At 35.5% G+C, this 27,847-nt stretch overlaps 1 protein-coding gene across 1 annotated transcript in view; it reads left to right on the top strand.

The window, feature by feature from the left end:
• The window catches only part of LOC141745991 (sodium channel protein type 1 subunit alpha), a 102,803-nt gene that overhangs the window by 67,785 nt on the left and 7,171 nt on the right, over nucleotides 1-27,847 (top strand). Inside the window, exons 20-23 of the mRNA XM_074593586.1 lie at nucleotides 1,023-1,177; nucleotides 4,050-4,223; nucleotides 6,375-6,497; nucleotides 21,015-21,296. Of these exons, the coding sequence (XP_074449687.1) occupies nucleotides 1,023-1,177; nucleotides 4,050-4,223; nucleotides 6,375-6,497; nucleotides 21,015-21,296 (734 nt within the window). The remainder of the gene's footprint in view (nucleotides 1-1,022; nucleotides 1,178-4,049; nucleotides 4,224-6,374; nucleotides 6,498-21,014; nucleotides 21,297-27,847) is intronic.

Genomic DNA, 27,847 nt, shown 5'->3' on the forward strand with positions numbered 1-27,847 from the left:
TGGCAAAAAGAGAAGGAAGAGCCTTTGTGCCACCTGGGGCAAGAACAGTCTCACCGGGTGGACTCATTCATCTTTCATGCTTCCTTTTATTGGCCCTTTTACAAAACTCAATAAAACAAGAATCTGATCATAAACTTTATTTGCAAAGGCATTTCCTTCCAAGAAACATTATGGATGTGTGCATGTAAAGGAGGTGGCGAAAGGAATAGGTTTAAAACAGTAATGTAAGGATACAAATGCCCTTTATGTTATCTGTAAGCAAAAGCTACATTTAGAGTTTGGAAAATAAACACCACGGTCAGTGCTAGGGTTGGTTATTTCTGGGCATGATAACAGACATTTCTTTAGAAATTTACACTGAACTAGTAAGAAGTAGTACTGTAACACACTTGGATTTGGCAAAGAAGATACCATTATTGATTACTTGTATTTTTCTACCTAAATGAAAGAAGAAAAAAAATCAAGTCAGCAGCTAAATCATAAAACTTAAGTAAATTAAGGGCACAAGTTAGAGATGTTAGCGGGTGCTGAAAAGCTCAGAATTCAGATAGGAGGCTTAGCGTTTTTTCATACATTAAATGTAACATTGTCTGGATTTAGTATCCCAAACAAAAGAAAGTACAATTTAATAACACTTATACATATCTTACTACATAAACCTACTGTACATTTGGATGACTATTTATATTTTTAGTCCTACTTTGTATTTTGCAATTTGGCTTCTTGTTCCATGGACTTCTATCTTTTTGCATGTGCTGTATTGAGCACTTAGTTCTTGATATATGAGAAATACTTTCTTCTCACTTCTTGATTTAATTGTAAATTTCAGTATTCCCAGTGTTAATTTTTTTTGCTTTGGAGAAAAAGGTGGTCATCTAGGTGAAAATTTATTGGGTTTTTATAAAATAGCACAGCTTCTAGAAAGGTAGCATTGTATCATTAACAGAATGAATAACCCAAATTAATGCAATTCAACATCATCTCTTTTTTTCCCTCCTCTCAATATATACACTGTTTCAAAGGCTGTGTACGAAGGTTCAAGTGCTGTCAAGTAAGTATAGAAGAAGGGAGAGGAAAGCAGTGGTGGAACCTTAGAAAAACCTGCTTCAGGATTGTCGAACACAACTGGTTTGAGACTTTCATTGTCTTTATGATTCTCCTCAGTAGTGGAGCTCTGGTAAGTAAAACATGAACAGAGTGTCACAATGTTGTCAGAAAACTTCTTAAAAGTTGGCTCTTCAAACGTTGTTTTAACTTAGTTTTCTCCACCTGAATGAATACATAATTCAAATGACAGGACTAAACTTTAGTCAGGCCTTTGAAAGAATGGTAGAAAATGTCTCTTCTCAACAATATGTCAAAAAAGAGCAGACATAATTGATTAGAGAGAGCTTAACGCCTTTGCTGAAAGTGACAGTGATACGCCTGAAGCAGGGAGAGGGACAACATGTGAAGAAGAGAACATACGTTGTGATTTGAGTTTGCTCTCTAGTTTCACTGGTGTTTACTGATATATCTCAAGCAAAAGAACTGTCACTGATGGAAAAAAGAAAAGTTTGGAAGTAACTGTAATGGCATAAAGAGCTCACAACACCTCACAAGAGCCATAGCTGGCTTATAGAGTCTTATAAATGTTATGTGCTAGAACAGCAAGAAAGATTAAGACTGTGTAATTATTCCTTTCTAAGAATAAGAATTTATTATTTATGCTTCTAATTCAACTTCTATTGACTCGTACTCATGTAGACTAAAGCGATATCCGTAAAAACATGAATTTGCTTTAAGGTTAGCAAGTATGTGAGGGCAGAATAAAAACAAGCCAACCATAATATAGATCTATAACAATTAAAGAAACAAAACATACCAATAATATGTTATTTCACAAATACAAAGAATGACAAAAAATAAAGAAATTGAAGATGAACTGTTAAATAAACGTGAATCTGAATACATACTGAGCTGAAGTTTCTTAGGGAAACTACTAGCCCTGAGATAGTGTAGAGTATATCTAGCATCTACCCTGGTGGATGCAATTACCCTTTGTAAATTACTTAAGTTCCTACATCATAAAACAAAGTTGTGCTGCAAAGTTGTATTATAAACTCTATAGACCACCCCCAACACTTTAAAATACTGTTAATGATTAGAGGTTTATGATTATACCTATCATTTGTTTCAGTTAAATCTTTAAGAATCGTTCTGCTTTTGTTTGGTCTAGTATCAACACAACCACCAAATAAGCAACTTTTACTCACCACCATGTGACACCTTCCTTGTGATAACCTGTGATATTAAAACCCTGAAATAATAAAAGACTCAAGTCTATACTACTGAATTTTGGTTCATGCTACCAAGTGGAGAAAACCTTTAGTGACAACGATTTAAACGAGAGAAAAGTACTGGCAAGAGATCTGGTAAAGGTGAATTACCATCATTGTATTTAGAGGAAGTTTGAGATACGTTCCCACAGCGTTAGCATCTCGTGCTTGTGAAGGTGTGTGTCATCCACAGAATATTTATTTTGTGAAAATGCACCAGAGACCAGGGACTATCCCACACCTCTGGATGTGTGAGACCCTGCTCTGCCTTCAACTTCCTTTGTGATAATGAAAAGGTCTCTTTGGACCTGGACTGTAACCCATGTTCACCCCAAGGCCACACTCCAGATGAGCGTCACTGTCATTGACACCAGGAAGTCTGACAGGCACAAGCACACTGCAGGCTGCCTGCAAACCCCCACCCTAGGGACATTTAGGCACGGAGCAGGCACACTTCCAGCTGCCAGGAGCACTGCTGGCTTAGCCTCTGGCATACTCCCATCCAGAAAACGAAAATGATACGTGTTGACTCTTCCAGTTTTGTGTGATTAAGTTTTTAGTGATCACATATGAATGTCAGGTACCATAGTGCCTGATCTAAGTATCCAAAATTACTGACACAAAGATGTTAATTTGATGACTGATAGACAAAAACCAATCATTTGAGTAAAGTGATTCAAAAGCAGGTTGGGTAAAAATGAATGTTAATATCAATAAATAGCCAAATCTTTGCAAACTAGCCTATCATTCCAGTTCTTTCAATCCAAGAAAATCAATTATTCTCCATAATAAATAATAGCAATAAAATGTAAAAGTAATTAAGGGGAAAATTTCTTGGAGGACAGGAACAATTTCTGAAAAGCAGAAGCTATATACATTTTCAAATGTCTAAAAATGAAAACACAGAAACAGTGTAAATAACATTGCAAAGATCTCAGAAATTTTATGTATCATAAAATGTGAAAAATACAGTAATGCAAATATTTGATTTAAATATTTTTTTTAAAAGAAAGGAAGAACTTGTTTTATGATTTATTACTTAAAATTTTCAAAAAGCAACAGGACTTAAAAGAGATGTCCAACTTAAAAGAATTAAAAGGGACTTAAAGAGACTTAAAAGTCACATCCAACAGGATTTAGATACATCCTTGTCCCTAAATTAGAGAGATATGGGTTTTATGGATGGACCACTTGGTGAATAAGGAATTGGCTGTATGGTCGCACCCATGGCTGGTGGTCAATGGCTCCATGTCCAAGTAGAGACCAATGACGAGTGGCATTCCTCAGGGGTCAGATTGGGACTGACGCTATTTAACATCTTTGTTGGTGACATGGACAGCAGGACTGAGTTTACCCTCAGCAAGTTTCCCAATGACACCAAGCCGTGTGGAGCAGTCGACACACTGGAGGGAAGGGTCCAGAGGGACCCAGAGAGGCTTGAGAGGTGGGCCTGTGCAAACCTCATGAAGATTAACAAGGCCAAGTGCAAGGTCCTGCATTTGGGTCAGGGCAGTCCAAGCACAAATAGATAAAAATCTACAACCAGTGGAGTGGTTGCTGTATAATAGCTGGTTCTGTGTCCTGTGAGCTGGAAAATATAGTTCCTATGCCTTTTTGTGAAGAAAGATTGTTTCCTTTTTTTGTTGCTCTCTTTTTTTTTTTGGTTACAACCTGAAGTATGTACAGTTTCAAAATGGAATAACAAATATCTTTGAATGTTTTTACTCACAGGCTTTTGAAGACATATATATTGAACAGCGTAAAACTATCAAGACCATGCTGGAATATGCTGATAAGGTCTTCACTTACATCTTCATTCTGGAAATGCTGCTGAAGTGGGTGGCCTATGGCTATCAAACATACTTTACTAATGCCTGGTGCTGGCTGGACTTCCTGATTGTCGATGTATGTAGTGTATTTCCTAGGTGTTACTTTTATATTTATTTTATCTGAATTAGGGTTTCACAAGGAATGCAAGATGTATCTGTAGCATGGGTGGTGTGGCTTACTTAAAGTGCAATAAATATTACTGAACTTGCAGTCTTCACAGCTGTGTTTGAAACCAGGCTCAATAATCTTTCCTGCAAAGGTTATCTAATAGTTATTACTCTACTGTGCTGTGCTGTGAAATGATGGGGACCATTTCTTAAGATATTGATACAATTATGGAGAATTTAAGAAGTAATCTCCTAAGCAATCCCCCATTCAGAAAACCTCCCATATGCAGAAATGCGTACTGTTTCTGCAGTCTATGAAGTTCTCTATGTGAAACTAAAATACTATGTTTTACATACTTATGAAACCACAATCAGCTGCTCCACTTTTAGACAGAAATTTCTGGTAAAACTTATAAGAAAAAGAAATATTAAACAAGCTCAATTATAAAATCAAGATGCATTTTGTAACTTAATTTTGTAACTTAAGATGCATTTCAGTAACTTAGAAACAGACACTGAATAGATAAAAAGTGAACTTCAGAAGCAGTTATGGACCCAAAGAATTGCTAAAAATCCAACAGTTTCTGAATGTGTTCCCAGCATACAAGGGCTAATTAAAGCAGTTCATTTTCTCAAGCTTTTTTTTGTGACTGGTGCCTACAACCTTTTTGATTGGTGTACATTTTGGATTAAATATATCTAGGATTTAACTTTACATAAACAGCTACAGATAACCATGTTCAAACACAGTACTCATACAAAGAAAATATCCTTTCTTTGGAAAAAAATGTCATTCTTTAGTACCTATATTCTTCTCAAAATGGGTACTTAAGTGGCACAAAAAAGCCTGAAGAAGCTTGCAAGCAGAAGCAACTCCCATTTTCTAAACTCACTTTTACTAGTATTTGAGCTTGTTTAAATCATAATATCCCAAACAGCCATCTTCTGAATGTGAAAATTTGAGTACTTCTTTGTGGGAAGGTATAACACATATTCAAGCGTCTGAATAAGCTCACAATTAAATCCTGGATTTAAACACCTGGATATTTTCTTTAATTTGTCTGTAGATTATGGCAGCTTGAAAGCTAAACGTTTTCAGTAGTATGATGGATGTGCTGGAGAAAGAAATTCAGAATTCAGAAGAACCTAGTTTTGCGGGCTGCTAGAGCTCAGGATTGACAAGTACAGAAAAGCTATTAAGTTTTAAAAGCTAAAGAACTCACGTATAATGTTTGTTTTTAAATATGGTTCATAAAGAGCACTGTCCCAGAGTTCTCTTTACCTGATGCATTGTTCTTTGTAATGAAACAGTACATGCGACTGTTATGCTATTTTTGTCCCAGTAAATAGTTAAGGAATTAGAACAGCGTCATGAAGGAGCATTTAGGGGAAATGGGAAGAAAAGAGAAGGTATTATTTTGACAGGAGCCACAGTAAATGTAGAGAATATAGTATTCCTCACTGTGACAATGTAGGGACATACAATATATAAAGGCCTGTGGAGTTCTGCCACCTATGGAACTGTTCTTACTAGTTCTTTAAGAAACAGCATAATCCAGGTTACTGTCAGCCTGTAGAGCACATAAATTCAGCAGACAGGCAAAATGATTAGTCAGTGTAACCTAATATAGAAAAATTAATGCTTTCTACTAATTTCTGGAGGAGTAATGTTGCTCTGTGACCCATCTGTTAATTCAAAACAGGCTTCAATCATTTCCCTTTCAGTTTTGGGCAATCAAATTGGCATTATCAACTATAATGACTGATCCCAACAGCACTGTAAAACAAAGAAAAAGTGAGAGCAATACCTAAATTGGTAAAAAAGAGAGATTAATTTAATTTGCTTTTTGTGGTTTTAAATGCCCTCAAATCACTAGCAAAATATGAAATTCAGAAGTGTTTATGTTTCCAGATATTGTTACGTTGTGATATTTTTGTTTGTTTATTTACCTATCCTACTCTTATTTCATATTACTTTTTTTTTTTATTTAAAAGACTTCCTATTCCTGAAGAAAGTGGTCCAAAATTAGATTCTTCTAAAGAAGTTTATATCTCACATCTATGGTATGTAAGGTAGTATGTACAATGTAATAATTTTTACTTTCCTGTTTTCGTATAGGTCTCTTTGGTTAGCTTAACAGCAAATGCATTGGGTTACTCTGAACTTGGTGCCATTAAGTCCCTTAGGACACTAAGAGCTTTGAGACCTCTAAGAGCTTTGTCACGATTTGAAGGCATGAGGGTAAGACAACATGAAAGAATCTGAAAATATGCATGCATAGAAAGAATCCATGCATGCAGAATAAGGAATGACAAGTCCATGCAGAAAGGCTGCACTATCTTTTTATCTATTGCATATCTTTTACTAACAGATAAGCAAAAAGCTTCATCAGTTCACCTAAATCCATATGCAGTATCTCATGGAAGTTACATTCATTAAGGTTACTTTACTTTCTAGCCAATCTCAGGAGTTTTCCATATAAAGCTTTGAAATTACCAACTATGAACTCTCTTAACAGATACTATACAATGAATAAAATGTAACAAGATTTTATTAATTTGTTACTGATAACATATCACAACATTTTTACAGGAATCTGATTTAGCATTAGTTAATGAAGATATTTTCTGTTAGTAGTTTAAATCCTTAATTTTTCTTCATATTTGATAAACCACCTTTGGTCTAATCCCACTGAATTGTACTAGAGATACCTGCTAGTGGTTTAAATCTATTTCTGAGTTTGGCTGACATTAAAAACAAATCAAGTTATTTGATTTTGCTATGAAATTATTCTTTTTGTAAGGTAAATGCTTTTCTTATTTCAACAAATCTGTATTCAATATTCAATACAATGTATATAAGGTTATTTCTTACTTATTGTGAGTACCTTAAAGGCCCTGCTTACTATTCATCTCACTCAAGAAAGCATTTTAACTTATTTTTTCATTTGTTTATACCGTCTGTTCCTTAAAGCCACTGAATACAAACTAACTCTATATGCATGTCACTGAAATATGTTTTAAGACAATGCTTTTTGCTACTTCATGGAAACATAAGAGGAAACAATGCACTAATGAATTTCAAGTCAATTATAAACCACTGGAATAGCCTGGAATATACTGTATGAACAACCTTTAGATACAAATCTAAGCTTAATCAAGTCAAACCGAACCTTAGAATTCTGTTCCTTAAATTGTATTAATCAGGCTCATATCTCTACTTCGGAATGCATCAGAAACATATATTCCTAACCAATGATTACTAGATAGCAAATTGGCTTTTAACAGCTTTCTCATAATTTGAAATTCATGAATCGATATTCAGCAGGGTAAAAGCTGGTCAAGTACTACAGAATGTATGATTTTTCCTTCAAGTTTGGAAGGATTATTTGATTTAGCCATTTTCTATTTCTCTTTCTTTGTACTTACTGTTCATGAACATTCAGATAAATGTGGTTTTGTGCAGAGAAATGTCGGGAAATTACTGTCAGCTTTACTTTTTTAATAATGTTCTGGTCAGCTGCAGGAGGACTGGGAGACCAGTACAGAAGTTACCCAGGGACAAGAAATGCTGCTCTTTAGATGATGTTGGAAAAAACAGATCATTTCTAGAAAGATAATGACAAAACTGATTGTCAAATGTTTATTCCATTTTTCTGTATCCTTATATGATTGCCTTAGTATATTTCCCACTTAAAAGATTTAGGATCTTCGTGCTCAAAGAAAAGTACCTGTTATTTGAAATCTATTTACTGCTTTCCCTTATTTCTCACTGAATAACTATGAAATGAAGCCAGAAGCCCAATCATATGATAGAATTTCGGATACACAACATGAATAATTCACAAGTAACCTACTGTGTAGGAATCACAGAAAAGCCTGGAAAAGCAAAAAAGGTTGCAGCTCTGTCCTCCAAGATTACTGATAATCAATGAAGTACCTGATTCCAGTCGCTTAGCAAGTTTGACTGGCCAACTGTATAGGCCTTATCTTTACTAATAGTTACGTGTACTTCTGAAAATGGTTTTTCCAAAGCACTTGGAAAGTATTCACAACAGCTCACTGACAGATAGTAGCGTTACTGTATGAATGACTCACGAACAGTAAAAAGATTCAAATAACAAATAATTGACCAGCTCATGGTAAGACTATAGTCAAATTACAGTCTTCTCAGAAACTGAGTTCATTTCATAAAAATCCATAAAAACAGAAAGTAAAAATAAATCAACCCTCTTTGCTTTCTCATATTGTCTATACCTACGCTGAGCTGTGACAAAACAAGCTGAGTTTTTATTCAGCATGTATTTCTAATTTTAATGGCTAATCCCATGTTCAAAACTGTGGAAATTTTGCCCTGAAAATATAAGAGATCATATGTATTCCACAAAAGTCCCTGTATGTAAAAAGCTCTCCATCATTTTGTAAAACAATCTGCTAAATTCTGAGCTACTTTAAATCAATCTTAAATAAGTTTACCATTCTGGTGAATTGGAGGAATACAGTGTTTTACATAGTCAGTTAATACCAATAAGTATTCTGTTATCCCTAAATATGAAACGCACTTCACTTTCTAAGTTGTATTTTTACAAGTCTACAGTTCTACTCTGCCATTACAACTTAATTTTGTAATTATGCTCTTTCATAAATGGGACAAATTCTCTTCCCAAATTGAATGTAAGATATATGAATCACTTGCACCGAAACAGGGTACAAGCGGTCCGTAGCCTGTGCTTGCCTTGAGCACAGAAGTGAATTCTGCCTTATTAAAGGCATTTAAAATATCTGCTAGTATACTGAATTCTGAGAAATTTTAATACTTTCTGTAGTGAATCTCAAAAACAACTCCACCCAGACGCTGGAAGGCAAAGTAAAGAATTGCTTTAATTTAATTTAAACTTCTGTCTTAGGGTTTATATTCTCATCTCAATTAGTGTGTGTACTGAGCAGAAATATCTGCAGCCTGAGATTTGAATATACCCATTGCTTTTTCTTTAGCTTTTTAGTAGTTGCAATATAATGCTTTTGCGCTAGTTCTGAATTGATATGCTACTTGTAAATGTAGAATACTGAGTATACATTGCTTTGCTGAGTTAGAGAATTAAGTGACAATAAAGCATGCATTTGTGTCTAATTTCACAAAATAAAGCATGTCATGCCGTGCTTGATTTATTTATTAGAGAAATAGTAGAAGGCAGCAAACAATCTGAAATCCACTTGCACTTTCAGTTTTGCATGCCTTATGCATATTTCTGGCTGATGGCTTTAAACATTTACTGTATTTCAAATTTCCAGTCCAATTTCATAACTTGTAAAACTCAATTAGAGTATTTGATGTCTTAAATATCCTCTAAAATTCAATGGCTATTCCTTAGATTCCCTTACCCAGAAAGTGATAATGAGGCATTTTCGAGAGTACTCCAAACTTCATTAGCAGGGAAGAAACATTTCTCATATGACTGAGTTATAAAACATAACATCAAGTGTCTGTCATTACAGATTCACAACTAATAACAGGCTATATATTTCTATTTCATATAGGATAACCTTTCTTCAGCTTGGATGGGGTGGACCACTGGTTCCTCCCCTTATCTGTATTATGGGTACAGTATTTCCCCCTTTTCTACCCTTAATGATTACATTATGACTAATCACTACATTGTGTATTTAGGGTTAGAAGGAGAGACAATCTTATTTGAGAGTCCCAGTAGGAGCAAAAGTAAATTACATATATTCACCCTATACCCCCTTCTTAATTGCTTTAAATCTCTGGAAATAATCCTTTGAAATTTCTGATGTTAAACAAATAACTTGAAAACTGAGTTCTTTTTGCAGGAGAAAGGTACCTCAGCTATTTTTAGAATTTTAGATGCTTTTTGAACTGAGATAAAAATGGCTTTCTTTAAAAGTATGAATCTGGCTTTTAAATTGTTTTGGAAAGATCCGGGCTTTACTCTGTTACTCTATTTTATAGCTACATACATTAAAAAATATATCATAGAAAGCTTGACTGTTACTTGTAATACATTAAGCACACCAAAACACTATGAATAGTCACAGCTACTAATACTTATATAACTGCAGTTTAAATTTTTGCATGTTTATAAACCCTTGTATGTTACATTAAGTAAATCACTCCAAGTGTATATAGATAACACAGGACATCATATAACATATATAATCCTTTCTTGGAATCGGAATTAAACCTTCTTTGGACTGTGTTGGAAACTATTTTTTGTAACCTTTTATAAAATGCTAATAACACTATTATTTTTGTAGTATCTTTCTTGGGGTTTAGAAATGTCCTGCAGGAGACATGTCAGTGATATAAAAAATTCGCTTTCGCTATCAGATCCTTAGAAAAATCCACTTCTTAGACTACAACCCTTGCAAGCACCAACTGTAGGAGAGTATCATTAGTGCAGGGGTTTTTATAGATTCAGTGTAAATGATGTATCAACATAAACAGCATTTACTGTAAATTTAGCATCTTACCTCACAGTTAAAAATTATGTATTCACTCTCAAGAAAGTGTATTCACTATCTTCTGCAACTTTCTCTTAAATATAGAGGAATATGTTTTGTTGATCAAAAGATTGTGCACTTTGAAGGATTTTTTGAGGACCGTGATCTTATTCATTACCTTTGAATTTTAAGGAAAATAGGAAATATCTTGTATTTTGAGATTTTTCTTAGACTATAATTCTACAATTAGAAGAGAACTTTTGAAGGAGTTTCTTACATAATTGAAACTGATATGATTTTGTGTCCAGATTTGTGTTTGTTGTATCTTGAAGAAAATCCTTCCTTTTAGGATCAACTTTAATTGAAATTTGAATGAGATATATTATATAGTTTACATTTTAATTAAAAATGTTCAAGAACACATAAAGGTCAATAACATTTCATTTATGCAACAGGAAGACCAAAATTATTTTTTTTAACTGCATCTGGTGAAATTTGACGATACCGTTCCTACATCAAATAATTACTCTGTTTTCATGCTTGTGTGTATTTACAATATTTACCAGGTCTTCTCAAACAAATGCAGACATATGATTTATTGCTTGGCAGATAATTATTGTATTTCATCATACAGTTGGTTTAATTATGTCTTTTCTTCTGTGTTGTCTTCAAAAGTTTTTTGTCGTATACTTGATTTCTGGTGAGAAACAGAATCAAAGCTCCTCTGGGAAGCTCAGTATTTTGTTAAATCCAACAGTGTAGCTTGCTTTTTGAAGACTGTTATACGACTAAGAAATGCTTCTGTTGCTACTTTAATCAAGTTAAATTTTTTTGTGAAAGCTGGGACAGAACTGCGGAATCATTGAGGTTAGAAGGGACCTCCTGAGATCATCTAGTCAAAACCTCCCTGCTAACAGTTCTAGCATTCCAAGATATAAACTCACCACCCAATAGTATGAAATTTTTCCAGTACAAAGTGTTATAAAAACAGCTTGTGCATTGTTTGAGAAAGTATTTTGCTTTCTTTGAGGATAGAATTCTCTATCAGAAGCGTTCTTCAGTCAGCCACACTTCTCCACACTTCTAATTAAGGAAAAGTAGAAGAGACTGCAATTGTTAAGGTAGTGATTTTCTTTTCATCTGAGATCTTTTGTCTCTTGCTTCAGCTTTATTTGTTCATTACTGTTAAGATTAAGATTTAGTTGTACCTCATTGTCAGGTCTCTCTGATTCTTTCCATCTGCCTGTCTTCTCTTTGCATACTCTCAGTTAAATCCAAATTTTTCTTTACAATTGCTGCTTTAAATGATATTTTTCTAATAATCTTCACCCTATATTCCCAATACAGTCTCCATTTTCCTCAAAAATGGAAAACCTTGTCATAAATCTTGTCATAAATACTCAAATTTTTTCAATTGTTTCACACGTGAGGTACTTCTAACATAAGTTCTAACACTGACAAAATGCATTCATTTCTTTCATGAAACAACCTTCTGCGTTTTTTTTATTGATTTAAATAACATTCTAGTCTCACTATCATAATTTACTTTTACATACTTTCTATTTGCTACTTTGTAGTGATCCTGAATTAAGGTTAAGCATTCATTTTCTAGACTAAGCTTTCAGTGAGGTGTTTTCCTTTGTTTCTAATGTTTCTAAATATTTTTCTAAATGTGATTTGATTATGGGCTTAAATAATTATAGGTCACGTAGCTAAGATTAAGTTATGTACACGTACATGGCATAAAAGCAAACTGTAGCAAAGGTGGCGATATTCTAGTTCTTTTACTAGGCAAAATCCATAAAATACCTCTAATTTTCGTTGGAGGATAGACAGACAAAGCCAGACTCTTCTCAGATGCGCCCAGTGATAACAAGAGGCAAAAGACACAAGTTGGGTTATCGATTATTCTTATTTAATATAAGAGTTTCTCACAGGAAGTCCATTAAGATAAAACAGAGAGGAGTAATTAATTGAAAATGAGAAGATTTGAATAACTTGACTGAATCTACATTTTTAGATTCACCATGGTTCCTTCCTAGAATCATTATTTGGATCACGTCAAGTACATTGCACTTTCTCTCCCAGAAATATTTCTCATCCTCTGTTCTCCCTAAAGCCAGTTCATAGCTGATCGTCAAGCATATGCAGCGTGCTTCTTCCCATTGTACCCGTTCCAAGCTACTCAATGAGAACATATGTACTTTTGAGGTGTCGTCTTAAAGTATGTATTGGCAAGTAAAAGAGTTGTCGCAATCTCTCGTTCTCTCTCTCTCTTCCTCCTTTTCCTTTCTCCCTCCCCCATTCTGTCCTTATCTGCTAGGTTGCATTGTCAGATATGTTTTACTACCTGAACTAAACATTGGAAAAATGTGATAAATTTTCTTTATTATCTTTGAATAAAAGCTCTACATTACTGCTGTGAGAATGTTTAGTGAGAATGTACTTTATCCCTTCAACATAAAGAACTTTGAATCCTTATATATCCAGACATGACAACTCTCTTCTATCCAACTCCATGGATACACTCAGGTGAGACAGGTTATCTTGTGTGGGAATATTTTTCCTGTACTGCATCATCAGTTTTCTTCCTTAATGGGCACCTCCAAACCTCAGACTAAGCAACTGCGGCAAAGAGCCCAAAGCCTCCACTGAGGATCAGTCCTAGTCCTCTGCACTGGGCAGGGAGTGTTTGCATTCTGTCTGCTGGCCCACAGGTCGGGTACTTCCATTGCCTTTGTGAGAGGAACATTTCCAGCAGATGTAGCTTCTAATTTAAGCCCTATACCAATTTCCTCCAAACCCACTGACTTTCTGCCGTGTTATGACTTGTAGAAGTGTCTCCTCTAACTTAGAGAAAGACAGTTTTCATCACCTGTTTTGCAGTACCAGGGAGAACAGGAAGCCATTATTACAGCATTTTTGTTACTATGTGATCGGAACAAAGGGACTGGCCCCAGCGTTTTTGTCACACTGAGACCCCTGCTGCCTTACAGAAGCTCTCAGGTTGCATGCAGGAAGGGACAATAGGAGTGAAGGCGCTGCTTTCACATGTCATTGCAGAAACAAAATAGTCCCTGCTTTTCATCAGGGACTGTAAACACACAAGCAGACCGTGTACTATACTGCTACAAGATGTTTACATTACATGTATACTACACCCTGAAAAAATCAGTGATTGCTGATAAATTATTTCTCGGTGATTATTTTTTTAAATTTCTCTTTTTATTTTAGGAAAACAAATTGCTCCCAAGCGTCGTGTTTACTGAGTAAGAAAATAGTACATTGAATTTTCAGGCTTTGGGGAATTTTGAGATAGTAGAAATTCAGATGAAATCCCTGTTTTGCTGTTCAAGTGCCAGTCCCTTCAACTTTATAACTTGTCCTAAATTGTTTGTGATGAAAAAGGATTCCACAAGGTTTGATTTTTAGATGGTAGATGTTAGGTTTAAAAAGGAGAAAAAAATGTTTTCTTGTGCATACATGTGTATACATGTGTATAAATCATCATATTTGGAGTAAAGTATCGGCAGAAATCTTCACTTGATTTTAACAGCTATATTTCACTGTTTCACAAGTTCAAACCAATTTCCTACCAGTTAAGAACCTCTGCCTCTGAGAAAGAATTTGGCCTATTTTGTTGGAGATTGTTTGCGCTTTACTTAGGGATAACACAATGATGATCATGATCTCAGTGCTGTCTGTCATAAGACACTCTCAAGATGAAAATGAACTCAAATAGTTATCATCAACTGGGCATCTTCCAACTGAATTATTTTAAAGATTTCACAATTTTAATCTGAATTATTTAAATGTTTAAGATCACCTTCACTCTTGTTAATCTTTGTGCAAACCTGGATAGTAGCAAATTTCATCACTGCACTGGTGGATGATCTCATAATTCGTGAAAGTTGTATTTGCTGAGATTTTTTGTCTGGTTTTTTTGTTGTTGTTGTTGATTAAGACTTTATCACCACTGATTACCCTGCAGGTCCACGCATTTCCTCTTTTTACCTGACAAACCAAATGAGAAAATTGAAGTAATTGCACGTTTCTTAAGGTACTTCTCTTCTAGAAATCTAGTGCCGTGTTTTACACAACACTGCCTATCTACAAGGTCCCGGATTATCTTTACACATACAGTTTTAGTAGTGAAATGACAGAAACTACCATCTCATAAACTCAAAGCCACCTGTGATCCCCAAAGTGTGAAAAGCTTATTAAGAGATGCTCTGCAAGAATTTCACCATTCTTCATAGATACAATCATTAGATGAATTTCATCCCTGGGGACTGAGGAGCTGTTCAAGTATTTTGGGGGGAAGGTACTTAAAAGAATTCTTGGGAACCTTTTGCTCTATACTACCTATCTTTGTGTTTCTACCTTCTACCCTACCTCTCAAAAGGTTTTGTCAGTAGGGCAATTGATATTTTGGATCGGGTTTTGCTGTGCAGTTAGCAAAATCCAGGGGCTTCTGGGGTTTGGATTTTGTTTGTTATTTTTTTCCCTTTGAACTTCTTTGATGTAGGGGTCTTCCTTCTTATCACATGGACATAAAAGAGCAGAATAGGTGCATATCTGTCTTAAATTTGGTTTGCATAACAAATTTTTTGATTGCATGTCACCTTATGAGCACGTCTGCTTTTGTAAGCACCAGTCTTTGGAAAACACCATTATTTGCATACAGAGAAGTTCCTATTATATATTTCTGACTTGTCTGATAGGAACATGTGTCCACGCTTCGTGATGGGTAAACTAGAAAATGCATAGTATACATACAACAGAGGATCCAGTCATAATGGAAAAGCTGTCAGTTAAATGTACATGAAGGAGAGCCATATGTTGAATTCAAGCTGCTGGACAGCTGATCTCACTGTGCTAGTGCTTGGCCTGTGAAGGTCCAGTGGTATGCTTATGCTGCCATAATACGAATACATCAGCTGATGCACTGGTTCTCTTATAGCTGTTGCTTCATGAATGGAAAGAGCCAGGGATGATTAATTCTCAAGGCAGAGGTTTATTCCAATGTATCCTTGCATTGGACTATCAGACAGTGCTAGTCTTTCTGATTTAGGTATGGGCTTTCTTCATGGTTTCACTCAGATGCTCTTTTGATCCCCTGACTGGGAAAGTTACTGTGTTCCTTATGTCTTTTCCTCCCTTGGCTCAACTCCTCCACAGTTTAAGAGAGAATACACCTGTTACCTGATACCAACCACCTAGTCAATTCAGTGTGGTTTCAGCATCTTCTAGTCTTCCTTGTGTGATGTCTTCGAAGTCCTTCACTATGAGAACATGCTAAACTCAGATCATGGATGTCACCAGAGCCTCCATTCCTGTCCACTCACAGCATGCGTACCTGCCCATTACAGCAATCTTATCTCTGTGGTGGTCCAAGAATCTAAACCAATGGCTACTTGCTCGTTTCATCTTTCAGTGCAAATGCTCTCTCTGGCAGCTTTGCATACATCTGGACTTTGGCCAGTTAAGCAGGGGAGATTCATGATCTTATGGTGGTCATTCTTACCTCATACTTGTTCAAGACAAGGTGGTACTCATAGCTTACTCTCAAATCCTGCCCAAGGCAGTGTCAGTGTATCATTTGAGTCAGGAATTAATTTTTGTATCTTGCTTTAATGTGGCTTATGCTGCATATGCTATCGTCAAACTTCCTCTGTGTGCTGCTGTCTTTGAACAACTGGTTCTTCAATCTTTGTACTGCTAAGAGAGAGAGGAATGGCTTTTGGTTACAAGCACCATCTGAACGCTATGACTGTGTGACCATATAGATAGTCAATTAAAGAGAAGGAAACTATATTTTTTTTCTGACATATGTATTCAAGCCCACAATTTGTTTCTCTTCCTTGGATTTCCTGAAGGCTTTCTCAGGCTTTCCCAGCTATCAAAGAACTGAGTGCGGGAGGAATGTGTCTTATGCTTGTTAGGGCCATATAGCATGCACAGAAGATAAGGTTTGATTTCATCCTCAAAGGTCCTGGTGAAGTAAAAATTATTTGGCTTTCTGTGCTTGTGTATGTGAAACTTATGTGACAATGTACACGCAGAAGAAAATATGAGGTAACAGTTAAATAACCTCTCTACTCTTTGATGGACTCCTTGGAAGGACTCTGATATGAGATCTGGCACATCAAATCTTTGGGAAACTTTTCCTGTTTAAGCCTAAAATTATCAAGTTGACAACTTCCAATGTGGAGGCAAATAAAGTATTTTGTCATTTTAAGTAGGAAGAATGTTCCCAACATAATCCTGTAATCTTCCTTTCCGTCCCAAAGATGGTAACTCCTCCTCATTTGCACCAGGGACAGTTTGGAATTTCTTCACAGAAGCTGCAAAAGTTACAGAAAAAATGGATAAGTACTACTGAAGATTGTTCCTCGTTTGTTTACAGATTTCAGGAGGCCCCAGTATATCCATTAGTCAGGTCCAATGTAGGAATTCCTGGAAAGCCTGTGGCTGCTGAGATGCCAGGATCTATTGAAGCTATTTTGCTGAGGGAACTACAATACATTTATATCTCGCTATGTGTTTCAGGTATGTGTCCCACAGCAAGGCTGACTCTAGTGAAGCTTCCTTATATTCTACTCATACAGCAGGGATAAGATGGTATTTTGCATAATCCTCATTCTAAACGTATGCACAGCTCTGGTAGAAAAACTGGTGGGGTTTTTTTCAGTTCCATTTTGCTGTCTTCTTTGGACAGTTGTCCAAAAAAAGATGGAAACAGCAGCAACAAAAAGCTACTGGACTACTAATTTGTATTGACGGAATGTCATAGCCAGATGATAACACAAACAATTAGCATTGCAGTAATTCTTTTATCTTACATATATATCTGATGTTGCAAGATAAATGTTATGAAAATGTAAACATGAAAAAAATGTGTATATATATGAAATACTGCTTTCTTCTAAAGACATGGTTTTCCACAACCTTTTTTCTTTTTTTCCTGGATGAATATCAACTAAGATGTAAAATAGTCTATAGCCCATTTGTCTCTGTAGGTGTCAGGTGTTGCTTCTCACTTACTCTTACTGGTATTCCACCTACCTGAAACTACAGGAAGGTGAACGAGCAGAATCAGCTTGGGCTTTTGCAGCTTGCTCACCGGAGTCAGCCTGACCAACAACATCCCAGCCTTGAGGAAATGCAGAGGTAATTTTAAAAACCAAAAAAACTACTCTGCAAACATCTTTTTCCGATTTATTGACATTTTATTCTGTAACAAGGAATAACAGAAAATAGGCCCATAAGAGCAGCCCCTTTTAAAAGAAACAATATATTTAGAATCACATACATCTGATCTAGATTTGAAGAACAAACAAAAATAAGAGCTGTAGTTGCCAACATTCTTTTAACCCACTACAGACTTTTTTCAACAAGAAGAGATTGACAATTTTTATTTGATAAATTTTTAACTCATTAAGAAATGCTAATTGATCTCTTTTCTGCATTCAGTTCACTTTTCAATTGTTCTCACTTTTTTCTCTCCATTTGCTGTAATTGATGTGCGTAGGTGTCACGTGTGTATGTATGGGTGCTGTCTTGGATACATATTATGTAAGCTAATGTCCTGGCTATCCCGATATACCTCAGCTATTCGTAAAGCAAATACTGAAAAAGTAAACAGAAAAAACACTGATAAATCAATTGTCTCTAACTGTATGTGTTGAAGAAATTAAAGACTTCTTCCTAAGGTGGACTTTACAGTCAGACAAGCATCTGACCAGCATGCAAAAATGCAGTTTTAGATTATAAATATGATAGGGCAAAGGCTCAACAGTTGTGGGGGAAAAAAATCAAAAAACAAAACGCAAACAGCAAACAGCTTCTAAAAGTTTTAATTTTCTTTTCTTCTTTTCTTAAAAAACCTTCCAGGGGGACTGGATAGCTCAAGGGGTTGGTAATAGGATACAGAGCCTTTCATCTCTAGGTCACCAGTTCGCACCCAGGCCAGGTCAGTAGTGACCAAAAATTGTTACCATTTGATGGGTTTTCAGTGACCTATATGAAATAAGTTGTTGGAACCGTTGTTGGAACAGTTACTGGAAGCTGTTCACTTCTTATTCAAGAAGATGTGGCAGATCTTTTGGCAGTCTCAGTAGCAAGACTGCATTACCTGTTCATCTAAAGATGCAAGACACACAGATGGCATTTTGTAGAAATCTTTCTTTCTACAACTATTATCAATTCATAATTGCTGTAGCTGTTAGTATTCTGCTGCCTGTTCTGGATCTGTGCTGTGGTCCAATGGATCTCAGGGTGTTAAAAAGGTAATTGCTACAGGCACTCCATTCACACAAAAACATTCTTCATGTGAGCACAAGTAACCTTAATTTATTTAAGTTGCAGAACTAAATCCGCATCTTTCTTTCTTGACATCTTTATTTTCAGGTTTTTCACCAAGACTAAACAGAGGAATTCAATCAGTATAACAAATGCAGAACATTTTTATGGGTGAAGAAAAAAAAAAGAAAAAGATAAGACAAGTACTAGCTGGCCTAGAATTTCAAAGCAGCAATAACATAATACAGTGTCAGGTCAGACTTGGAATAAAATCCAGAAAAACTGCATTCATAATTTTTATGTTTTTCTCAGTTCCATCAAGCTAAGTAGCAACAGATTTCTTCTCCCCACAGGATAGTAAAAAACCATTTCCCTCACTCCTTTGAAAATGGTTTCTTATGTTCAGAATATTACTGGGACCTTGTTAGCTTTTTTAAACATTTTTTAAAATGGCTAGTTTATGCATACATCACCTAGATACTTCACATTTTCTGTAATAAAAATCTCAAGAAGCAAGCATGCTTCCTTTAAAGTTATCACCAAAAATAGATGCTGCCAAGAAAAGCTAAATTTTAAAAAATTCATGATTTTATAGAAGATAGGGATAATTCTCAGTTACAGGAAGGTCCCATTTCTACTATCTGGTGATGGAGGAGGCCCTTAAAATGAGAAGAAAATATGCCCTGAAATAACATTTCTGCCTAAGATCTGTAAACAGGTCCTAATTCCTGGCCATAACATTTGGGAGGAGGAGGGTGCTGAGTGACAAGTAACACAGCTACAATACTCCGCTTCCAAAGGCCTTCAAGAGGTTGTGAAATACAGGTAGTAAGATTGAGCAGCTCTGATCTTGCTCAGAATTATGTTGGTAGTGCAGAAGATCCCTCTGTGTTGCAGAAAGCAGGGACCAAAGACAGACTAAGACACCTTAATACACCCCAAATATCCACGACAATCCTTTCCTCTCTTACTGCAGGAATTGGATGACTGAGAAACAGAGCCCTACCATATATTTCATTTTAACTTCCTACAAGGTCCTAAAAGTTTTACAGAGGAAAAAAAAATCAAAATAAAATATAACTTGTAAATGAGATCTGGTATTGGAGACTTAAGGAGAAACGATTGCTCAGCTATTAGCCAAACAAATACCACAAAAGTTTTCATAGCTCTGACAGACACATGTGATTAATTACTGTATATATCAGAAAAAGACTCTTTTTGTCCACATAAGTAATTATTGACATCTTGCCTGCAAGGGACTGAGAAGGCAACTGGCCAAAAGTAATTCAAATGCAAAATCAAAACCCCTAAATGTGTCTTTGATATATGACCTTCTTTAGCGAAACGAAGGGTATGACTGACTTAAACTCAATACATGAAACAATAAGACTGGAGCTTGAAATAAATTATGTTGATTCAAGTAGACACATATTGCAAAACTGTCTTGCTTTTCTATACAAAGAAATAAATCTTTGTTATAATCTTGCATGGAACAATAAGGCAATAAAGATATGTATTTAATTCCTGCATAATCCTTTTAATGTAGAGCTTAGTTTCTAGATTCATGGCATTTGTGTTTTCAGCTTAAATTTCAAAGCTATGTTGATCTACAGGTTGCCATTTTTCTTTAATGATTTTAAAGCTATGATTTGATGCATTTTTAGAATTTTATTATGTCTGTATTTATACTTAACACATTTGTCTTTTTTATATAGAACACATCAGTGTCAGGCTTCATCTTACTACCACCAGGTCTTCTCTTTTGTTTTTCTTCAATTATTTTAATTTTCTCACTTTTCCTTTCATTACATGTTCTGATGTTAAGCATTTAAAAGAACAATGCAATGCTACAGTTATTAATGTACTGCTTTAACATTTATAGTATTAGTTTCTGAACAAGCATTTATTAAGCATTGGTAAAACAGTATACAAACTTTTATTGCTGTAAATATTCTTACACTCTCTTCTTTTTCCCCCTGTATTTGTGTACTAGGTGGTTGTGAATGCCCTTTTAGGAGCAATTCCATCCATCATGAACGTGCTTCTCGTTTGTCTTATATTCTGGCTAATTTTCAGCATCATGGGAGTAAATCTGTTTGCTGGGAAGTTCTACTACTGTGTTAACACCACAACTGATGAAAGGTTTGAAGTCGACCAAATCAACAATTTTAGTCAGTGCGAGGAACTCATAAAAAACAATCAAAGTGCCCGATGGAAAAACGTGAAAGTAAACTTTGATAATGTAGGATTTGGGTATCTATCTTTACTTCAAGTAGTAAGTGATCACTCTTTATATACCTCTTACTGTTTATATGTAATAGTGAAAAGCATTTCTAGCCAAAAAGACAGAGAACTTAGTTACCTGATGATTTTTATCTGTGTCTTAGTAATACCGCTGCATTGCTAACTGACTGCTCTTTTCATAGTAAGCAGCAAGTAGAGCCTACTAGGATGAATAAAGAATTTTTAGGACATCTGACAGAACAAGTGCTATTCTTTCTATTTATGCTCCCTTAGTCCTCCAGCCCCTTCTAACTTTAAAAGTTTCTAGAAGTACCTAGGAATGGTGGTATTCAGCTATCTGAATACTTCAAGTTTTACTGTTGCTGAAAATCAGAAGTCTGCATTGGTGTGATTAAGTCGCAGAGAAGAATTCCAGGTAGGAAATCCCATCTCGGTGATGTGACTGCCACCAGTGCAGACTTAGGTGATCTAAGAAGCAATTTCTCATTCGGAAGAGAAATAACAAAAGAAAAATATCATTAGATACTATAACTGATGAAATATTTTCCCTGCTATTTCTGTGCATAACCATCTTGTGGAGTCTATGTAGCAAAACCTGAAGAAAAGAAGGAAGAAAATATATGCAGAAAGATAGTATAAGGTTATGTTTTCACTAGCCAAAATTGTGTCCTCAGAACACTATCTTTGTATTTTGGAGTAGCTAACAATCTGACACAGCTTTAATCAAAAAAATGCTGGACTCTAAACTATGTTGTGTGCATTCAGCAACCTCTCTGTTTTTTTGAGGTTACTGTCTAATTCTGCAGAATCTTAGTTCTCATTTTTATAGTTTTTAAATAAATTTATAGCTTTTATGTTGGCATAAGAAATCTCAATAATGCAAATCCTTAACGTGATGCAGTGGTACTGACGAGGTCCTGCACAGGGTCTAAAACAATAGTTCTGAGCATTGCGAACCGCCTCTCCCAGCTAATACAGCATCTCACCTGTGTGACTGATAACTCTAACAATTTAAATTTCACTATGATTAATTATTTAATTTACTTTACTGTCACATCAGGAAAGAGCAGAGAGGGACCGGCAGTATTAAAGAAATTAACTACTGAATACAAATTGATTTGGATAAGAAAATTGGATTTTATGGAACAACTTTAAATCTTTCTTTTCTCTGTCTTATTTTTGAAATCCACTGGCGTAGAATCCCCTGGGGGTTGGGGTAGGGGGCAGAATGCTTTATTTAACATGTTCAGGAGAAAACAGACATCAACAAAACTCTTTCCAAGTGGTTTGCAACTCTTCTTCCAGTAGTAACCTAGTCCCTTGTGGGACAGGGATAACGCCAGGTACCTTTGTTTCTGGCTTTCTGCCCACAAACATCACCCCTCAGCTATTTGCAGCCATGCATATTTCGGTGTCCCGGCTATGCATAGCTTATTCCGTCTTCTCTTCATTGAAAAGCAACAAATATTTCTTACATGAAGACTTAGATTCTTAAATTATTGGATTGTTCTGGGAAGCAAATTGGGAGAAATTTGCCAATTGTTTCCACGCTTCCAAAGGAAAAACAAATCTAGAGCTACCACGGAGGGACCTAGTTCTCATGGGAGGACAAGCCAGTTGTTTTTGCAGTATCTACAATATGAGATTTTGCATCAATATCAAAGGCTTGCCTAATGGATGGGGTTTTTCTGTGCGAGTAGAATGCCAGTGACAACCCCACTCATCTTTTCTGTATTACTGAAATGCTTGTAAAAGTTTGACATACCAGAAAAAAATGGGGCACTTCTGTCATTCCACAAAACAGACACTTGGCCCTGCATCTTTTAGGGTTTGGTAAGTAAGCTGCTGGTAGTGATTTTGCAGTTATGGGATGATAAAAGCCCTAGGGCAGAGAAAGCAAAATATCAGCTTGTTTTTCTGTTAATGCTTTAAAATATGCAGAAGCTATGTTTTTTTCACCTTGAAGAACACAAGAAAGGCCAGAATTCATAAATGTTTCAGATTCTTACATCACTTTCTCAATCAAAGAAGGTATTTATAAGGTGATTTTCTATTTGATATATAAAATGTTTTTGATGACAATCTAGAACAGGATTCTAAAGCCATTGTGTTCAGAAGAAATATGAGAAATGAATAGGTATGTCACAACCCCAGATTTCCCTCCCTTTCCTAATCAGGTTGTAGTAACACTAAGGATAAATAAATACAGAAATTAGAGGTATGTATTACTATGTCAGAAACAAAAATAAAGCTATTGAAACTGAGTATTTGGTATAAGGTATTAAGCCTGAAAAATCAGAATCAAAAATCATGGTTGCAAGTGGGTATGTTTTCTGTGCACCCAATGTGAACATTAATGGCCCTTTTTTAACACCGTAATGCTAAGTTGGAATGTCTACTGAAGTCATTTGTTTCTCCACCTTAACAACCTCAGGCACAGACAGGTTGTGATGGATGTTAGAAAACAACCCCACAGAGGTCAATGGGGTTTTTCTAATGACAAAATCAGTGATAAGTATCAATGCATGAATTACAGATACAAGGTCCTTTTTTCAGGAAGCTAGAAACTAACTACAGAAAGCTGCCTCTTACAATCTGCTATTATTTCCATTCCCCATTCTACCCTCTGACTCATGTCCTTTGAGCCAGTCAGAGGAATATTGTAAATCCCTTCAGCTTTTCTGGGTTATAGGTAATACAGCATTAATCTTTATTTTCTGCATCACTGAGGTTTTCTGTCCGGAGTGAATACTACTGGAACTAGTACCATTTTCCTGCCAAGAAAAAATCCAAATGAAAACAAGCCAAAAGAATTCCAAACCCTGGCACTGGGAAAGATGTAAACGAGTCCCATGAACAATTTTTGGTTTGAATCATGAAAAGCCTTTTCTGGTAGTATATGGGTCTGCTCATCGCAGAAAAAAAAACCCTCTTTTTTAAGAGTAATATAGAAAAGAAACATAGATATTTCACACAGAAATACTCAAAAGAAGTGGGGTAATTTCAGAAAGAAATATTCTATCCTTAAAAAATATACAAGAAATGTGTGGCTGTGGCTTTTTAAGCAAAAAGAACTCTCTGAGAAGTTCTTTCCTGAGTTTCCTTGGAGATGATGGGGAATGAATTTCTGGAAAGAGGGACCTAAGAAAAGAACATAAATTAATTTCTTGGTTTGCATATTGTATTTTTTTTTCTTTGGGGGATGGGTGTGTGTGGAAAATCTTTAGTATTGTTACCAATGTTATAATTCTTTCTGCCCCAAAATACAGGCTAACAATATGTGCCATTTACATAACCAAGTTTTATAGAATTTGTTGCTCAAAGACTATTTTCCAAAATTCTTACATAATTTGGAGTGTAAACATTCATGCCATTGGTCATATAAGTACACATTCTCTCTAAGAATTTTTTTCTTTTATGATCCAGCGTAGCTAATGTTCGTCTATGTGGATCTGCAAACTTCTTTTTTCATTTCTTGGTCTGAACTTGTTTGAGTATTTCTCTGTCCCTAAAGAAAAGCATGAAAGCAGAGACAGATCTGCTGGAGAAATTCCTTTCACAATTTTCATGCATCAATGAGTGAAGAGGAAGAGGTTGGTGTACACAAAGAGATGTGGCATCTGCCCTGATAATTTTATGGCCTTATGCCTTTTTAACTTGAACGTAGTGTTTGGATTCTTTGGTAAGTAAATCTCATGGTGGCCTGCTTTTATCCTTGCTGGTGAGCATATATCTTGCCTACCAGGATAAAAATGTGGCAAACCAGTGGGTCTCAAAGCACAATGTTATTTTATTCTGCTGTTGCTAATATAAACAAGAAAACATATCTTGTGAATTGTAGGGTAAAAAAATCAGAAGCTGAATTCTAGGGCTATAAGATTAGGGCGGCTTCAAAGTTCCATCAGGTTATCATTTTAAAAGCAAGATGCTATTTTATGTCCAAAAGGGAATGTGAATATTCCTGGTGGTTATTCCGGTAAAGATATGGAGTCATAAAACTCCAGCATTATTTATAACTTTATTAGAAATTATTCCTCAGGGAAGAAAGTCCATGTACTTTTAACAATAGTAAAGTAGATTGGGGAATTTTTGTTTTGTTGCTTTTTTGAACTACATTTCAATCTGCCTTTGAATGTATGTCTTTCAAATTGCCTCGGGGAAAAAAACTTTTGGAACAGATGCTGATTTCAGTTACACTGCTGTAATCTTTGAAATCAATGAATTACTCCTGATTTAGTGTCACTGAGAATATACAATATATTTTTATATTTGAATATACAAAAAGGAGACTAAGAATTTAATCTCTTAGTCATATTTCTGTGATATTTTGTATTCGGTATGCACAAATGCCCAAATAATACCTTATTTCTGTTAAAGAAAAAGTGTTGCAGATAAATTTAGGCCCAACCTCCTACTGAATGCAGTAGAAATAACACTCTTTCACTAAATGTGATGCCTTGACACTGAACCTCCAGTTCCATTATTTGATATTGTTCGAGCAATTTATTTAAAAATTTCAAGTTCTCCTGCTGAACTGATGCTTCTGCTTTGGGAATTAAGAATCCATTTTCTCACAGCTAAGTTCTCAACTAGTGTAAATGGTTTTGCATAATGATGATTATATTCCCTGATTCTTACTGATTTTCAGGAGGGATTTAGAACAAAACAAATAATACGATGAGGGAGTATATTTTATTATTAAAATGACTTAATTTTAATTAGGTTTTGGGATTGTTTTTTTCTTCATTTCTTCAATAACAGTACTATCTTCAGTTTTGTGAAACTCATTGTGGAAAATACTCATATTACTTTAGGTGTTTTGAACTGCAAGATAGTAGTATGTTTTATTTTTCCACCCCCATACTCTTTTCAAGTTGCCTTTTTAATAATATGATAATTTTAATAAAATGATAAGCATACAACAGCTCAGTTCTTCAGATCTTTTTCCTAGTGCTAGCTGAAATGTAGTGTCTGTTTCTAATGGAGTACTTTACTGATGATGGTGACGCTTAATATTTTAAAATTAGTCTGTTTTTTTCCACTCACTCTAGTTAGTCTAGCCTACACCAATAAATTCACAAAACCAAATAATTCCACTTTGCCTGGAGGATGATGTACAAGATCATCATGTGTCTGAATCTGAGGCAACAGCACACACTTTGCAGAAGAGCCACTCCATCATTTGCATCATCTTTTTGAAGTAAAAGTATGCCCATTATTTGCATTTAGTGTTTCAGGTTGAAGTGCTGATTTCAACCTAAGTTATGACATTCCAAAAAAATGCAAATAATGTACCAAGACAGAAACAAAAGTAGCATCTGTAAGACGTGAAGCAATCATCCTGCTGTATTTAGACCTTGTAAGACCTCAGCTGAAATACTGAGTCCAGTTTTGGTTACCATTTCAAGAGATGAACTAGTGGAAGAGAGCTCAGAGGAAACAAATGAGAATAATCGGAGTTCTGGAAAGCAAGATCTACATGGAAAAACTGAAGGAACAGTGATCCCAGCCTAAAGAAGAAAGGCAGAAACAATCAGTTTGAAAACAAGTAAAAGGTGCTGCACAAAGGATGATTAGTACTCCGTTCTCCAGATATGTAATGATTATGACAAGTGACAGTCTTAAACGGTGACAGAAGGATTTAGATATTAGGAAACACTAAAGACAGGTGCCGGAATAAATATTTTTATGAGGTTGTGGAATATCTATCATTAAAGGTCTTTGAGAACAGGTTAAACATGTATCAGGAACTGCATAAATAAAGCTGATCCTACCTCTCCTAATCCCGTGCAGTCCGAATATTCCACAAGGACTTTAAATTCTTCAGCTGAGACCTCTACTTGCTTCAGATTTATTGTTGATTTATTGGTCCTCTAATTCTACACTTTGATTTCACCATTGTACTGTAAGTTGCCTGAATTTCATATTTTCTGTGTTGGTCCCAAGATGTGAAAGTTGTTGCATACTGGATTTGCATCTCAGGATAATCATGCTCTTTTTAGTATTCCACTGTTTCAAAAGCGTAAAGGACCTCTTTTCCTTTAAGAAAATAATTCCTTCTCATTTTAAGTTCACTTCAGGATGGTGCCAACAGCTTTATGTGCTGCATAAGCAAAGCCTTTTTGAAACCTCCACTAGAAATGAAACCTCAAGATGATGGAGATGCAGCAATAACCGTGGATGAAGAGTGTTCAATCCCCAACTTGTTTCTGCAACTGGTCTCTATGGCAAGGAATATGAAAGAACCAATGATCTGCAGACTTTTTTAGCAAGATTATAACAGGGATCAAATGACAGATAACTTTCTCACTTCTTTGTTTCATTCTGGGCACAACTGGATTAAAACCTGAGTGATTTCTGCTTGGAGATGTTGCCTAGTCAAAAGAGAACTAATTGCTACAACAGAGAAAATTACTTTCGGTTTGAAACACTCAGATGAAGCAATCTATACCTCACTGTCAAATATAAAAACTTACAGATTTTGGACAGAGGAAATAGCTATAAAAGTTCACTACATGCTGTCATCTATGAGGCATATTAAATCTTTGATGCACATAAAACACATCCTCTTCTTACCAGTTT

This window comes from Larus michahellis, chromosome 7, assembly GCF_964199755.1.
Source record: "Larus michahellis chromosome 7, bLarMic1.1, whole genome shotgun sequence".
Lineage (NCBI taxonomy): Eukaryota > Metazoa > Chordata > Aves > Charadriiformes > Laridae > Larus > Larus michahellis.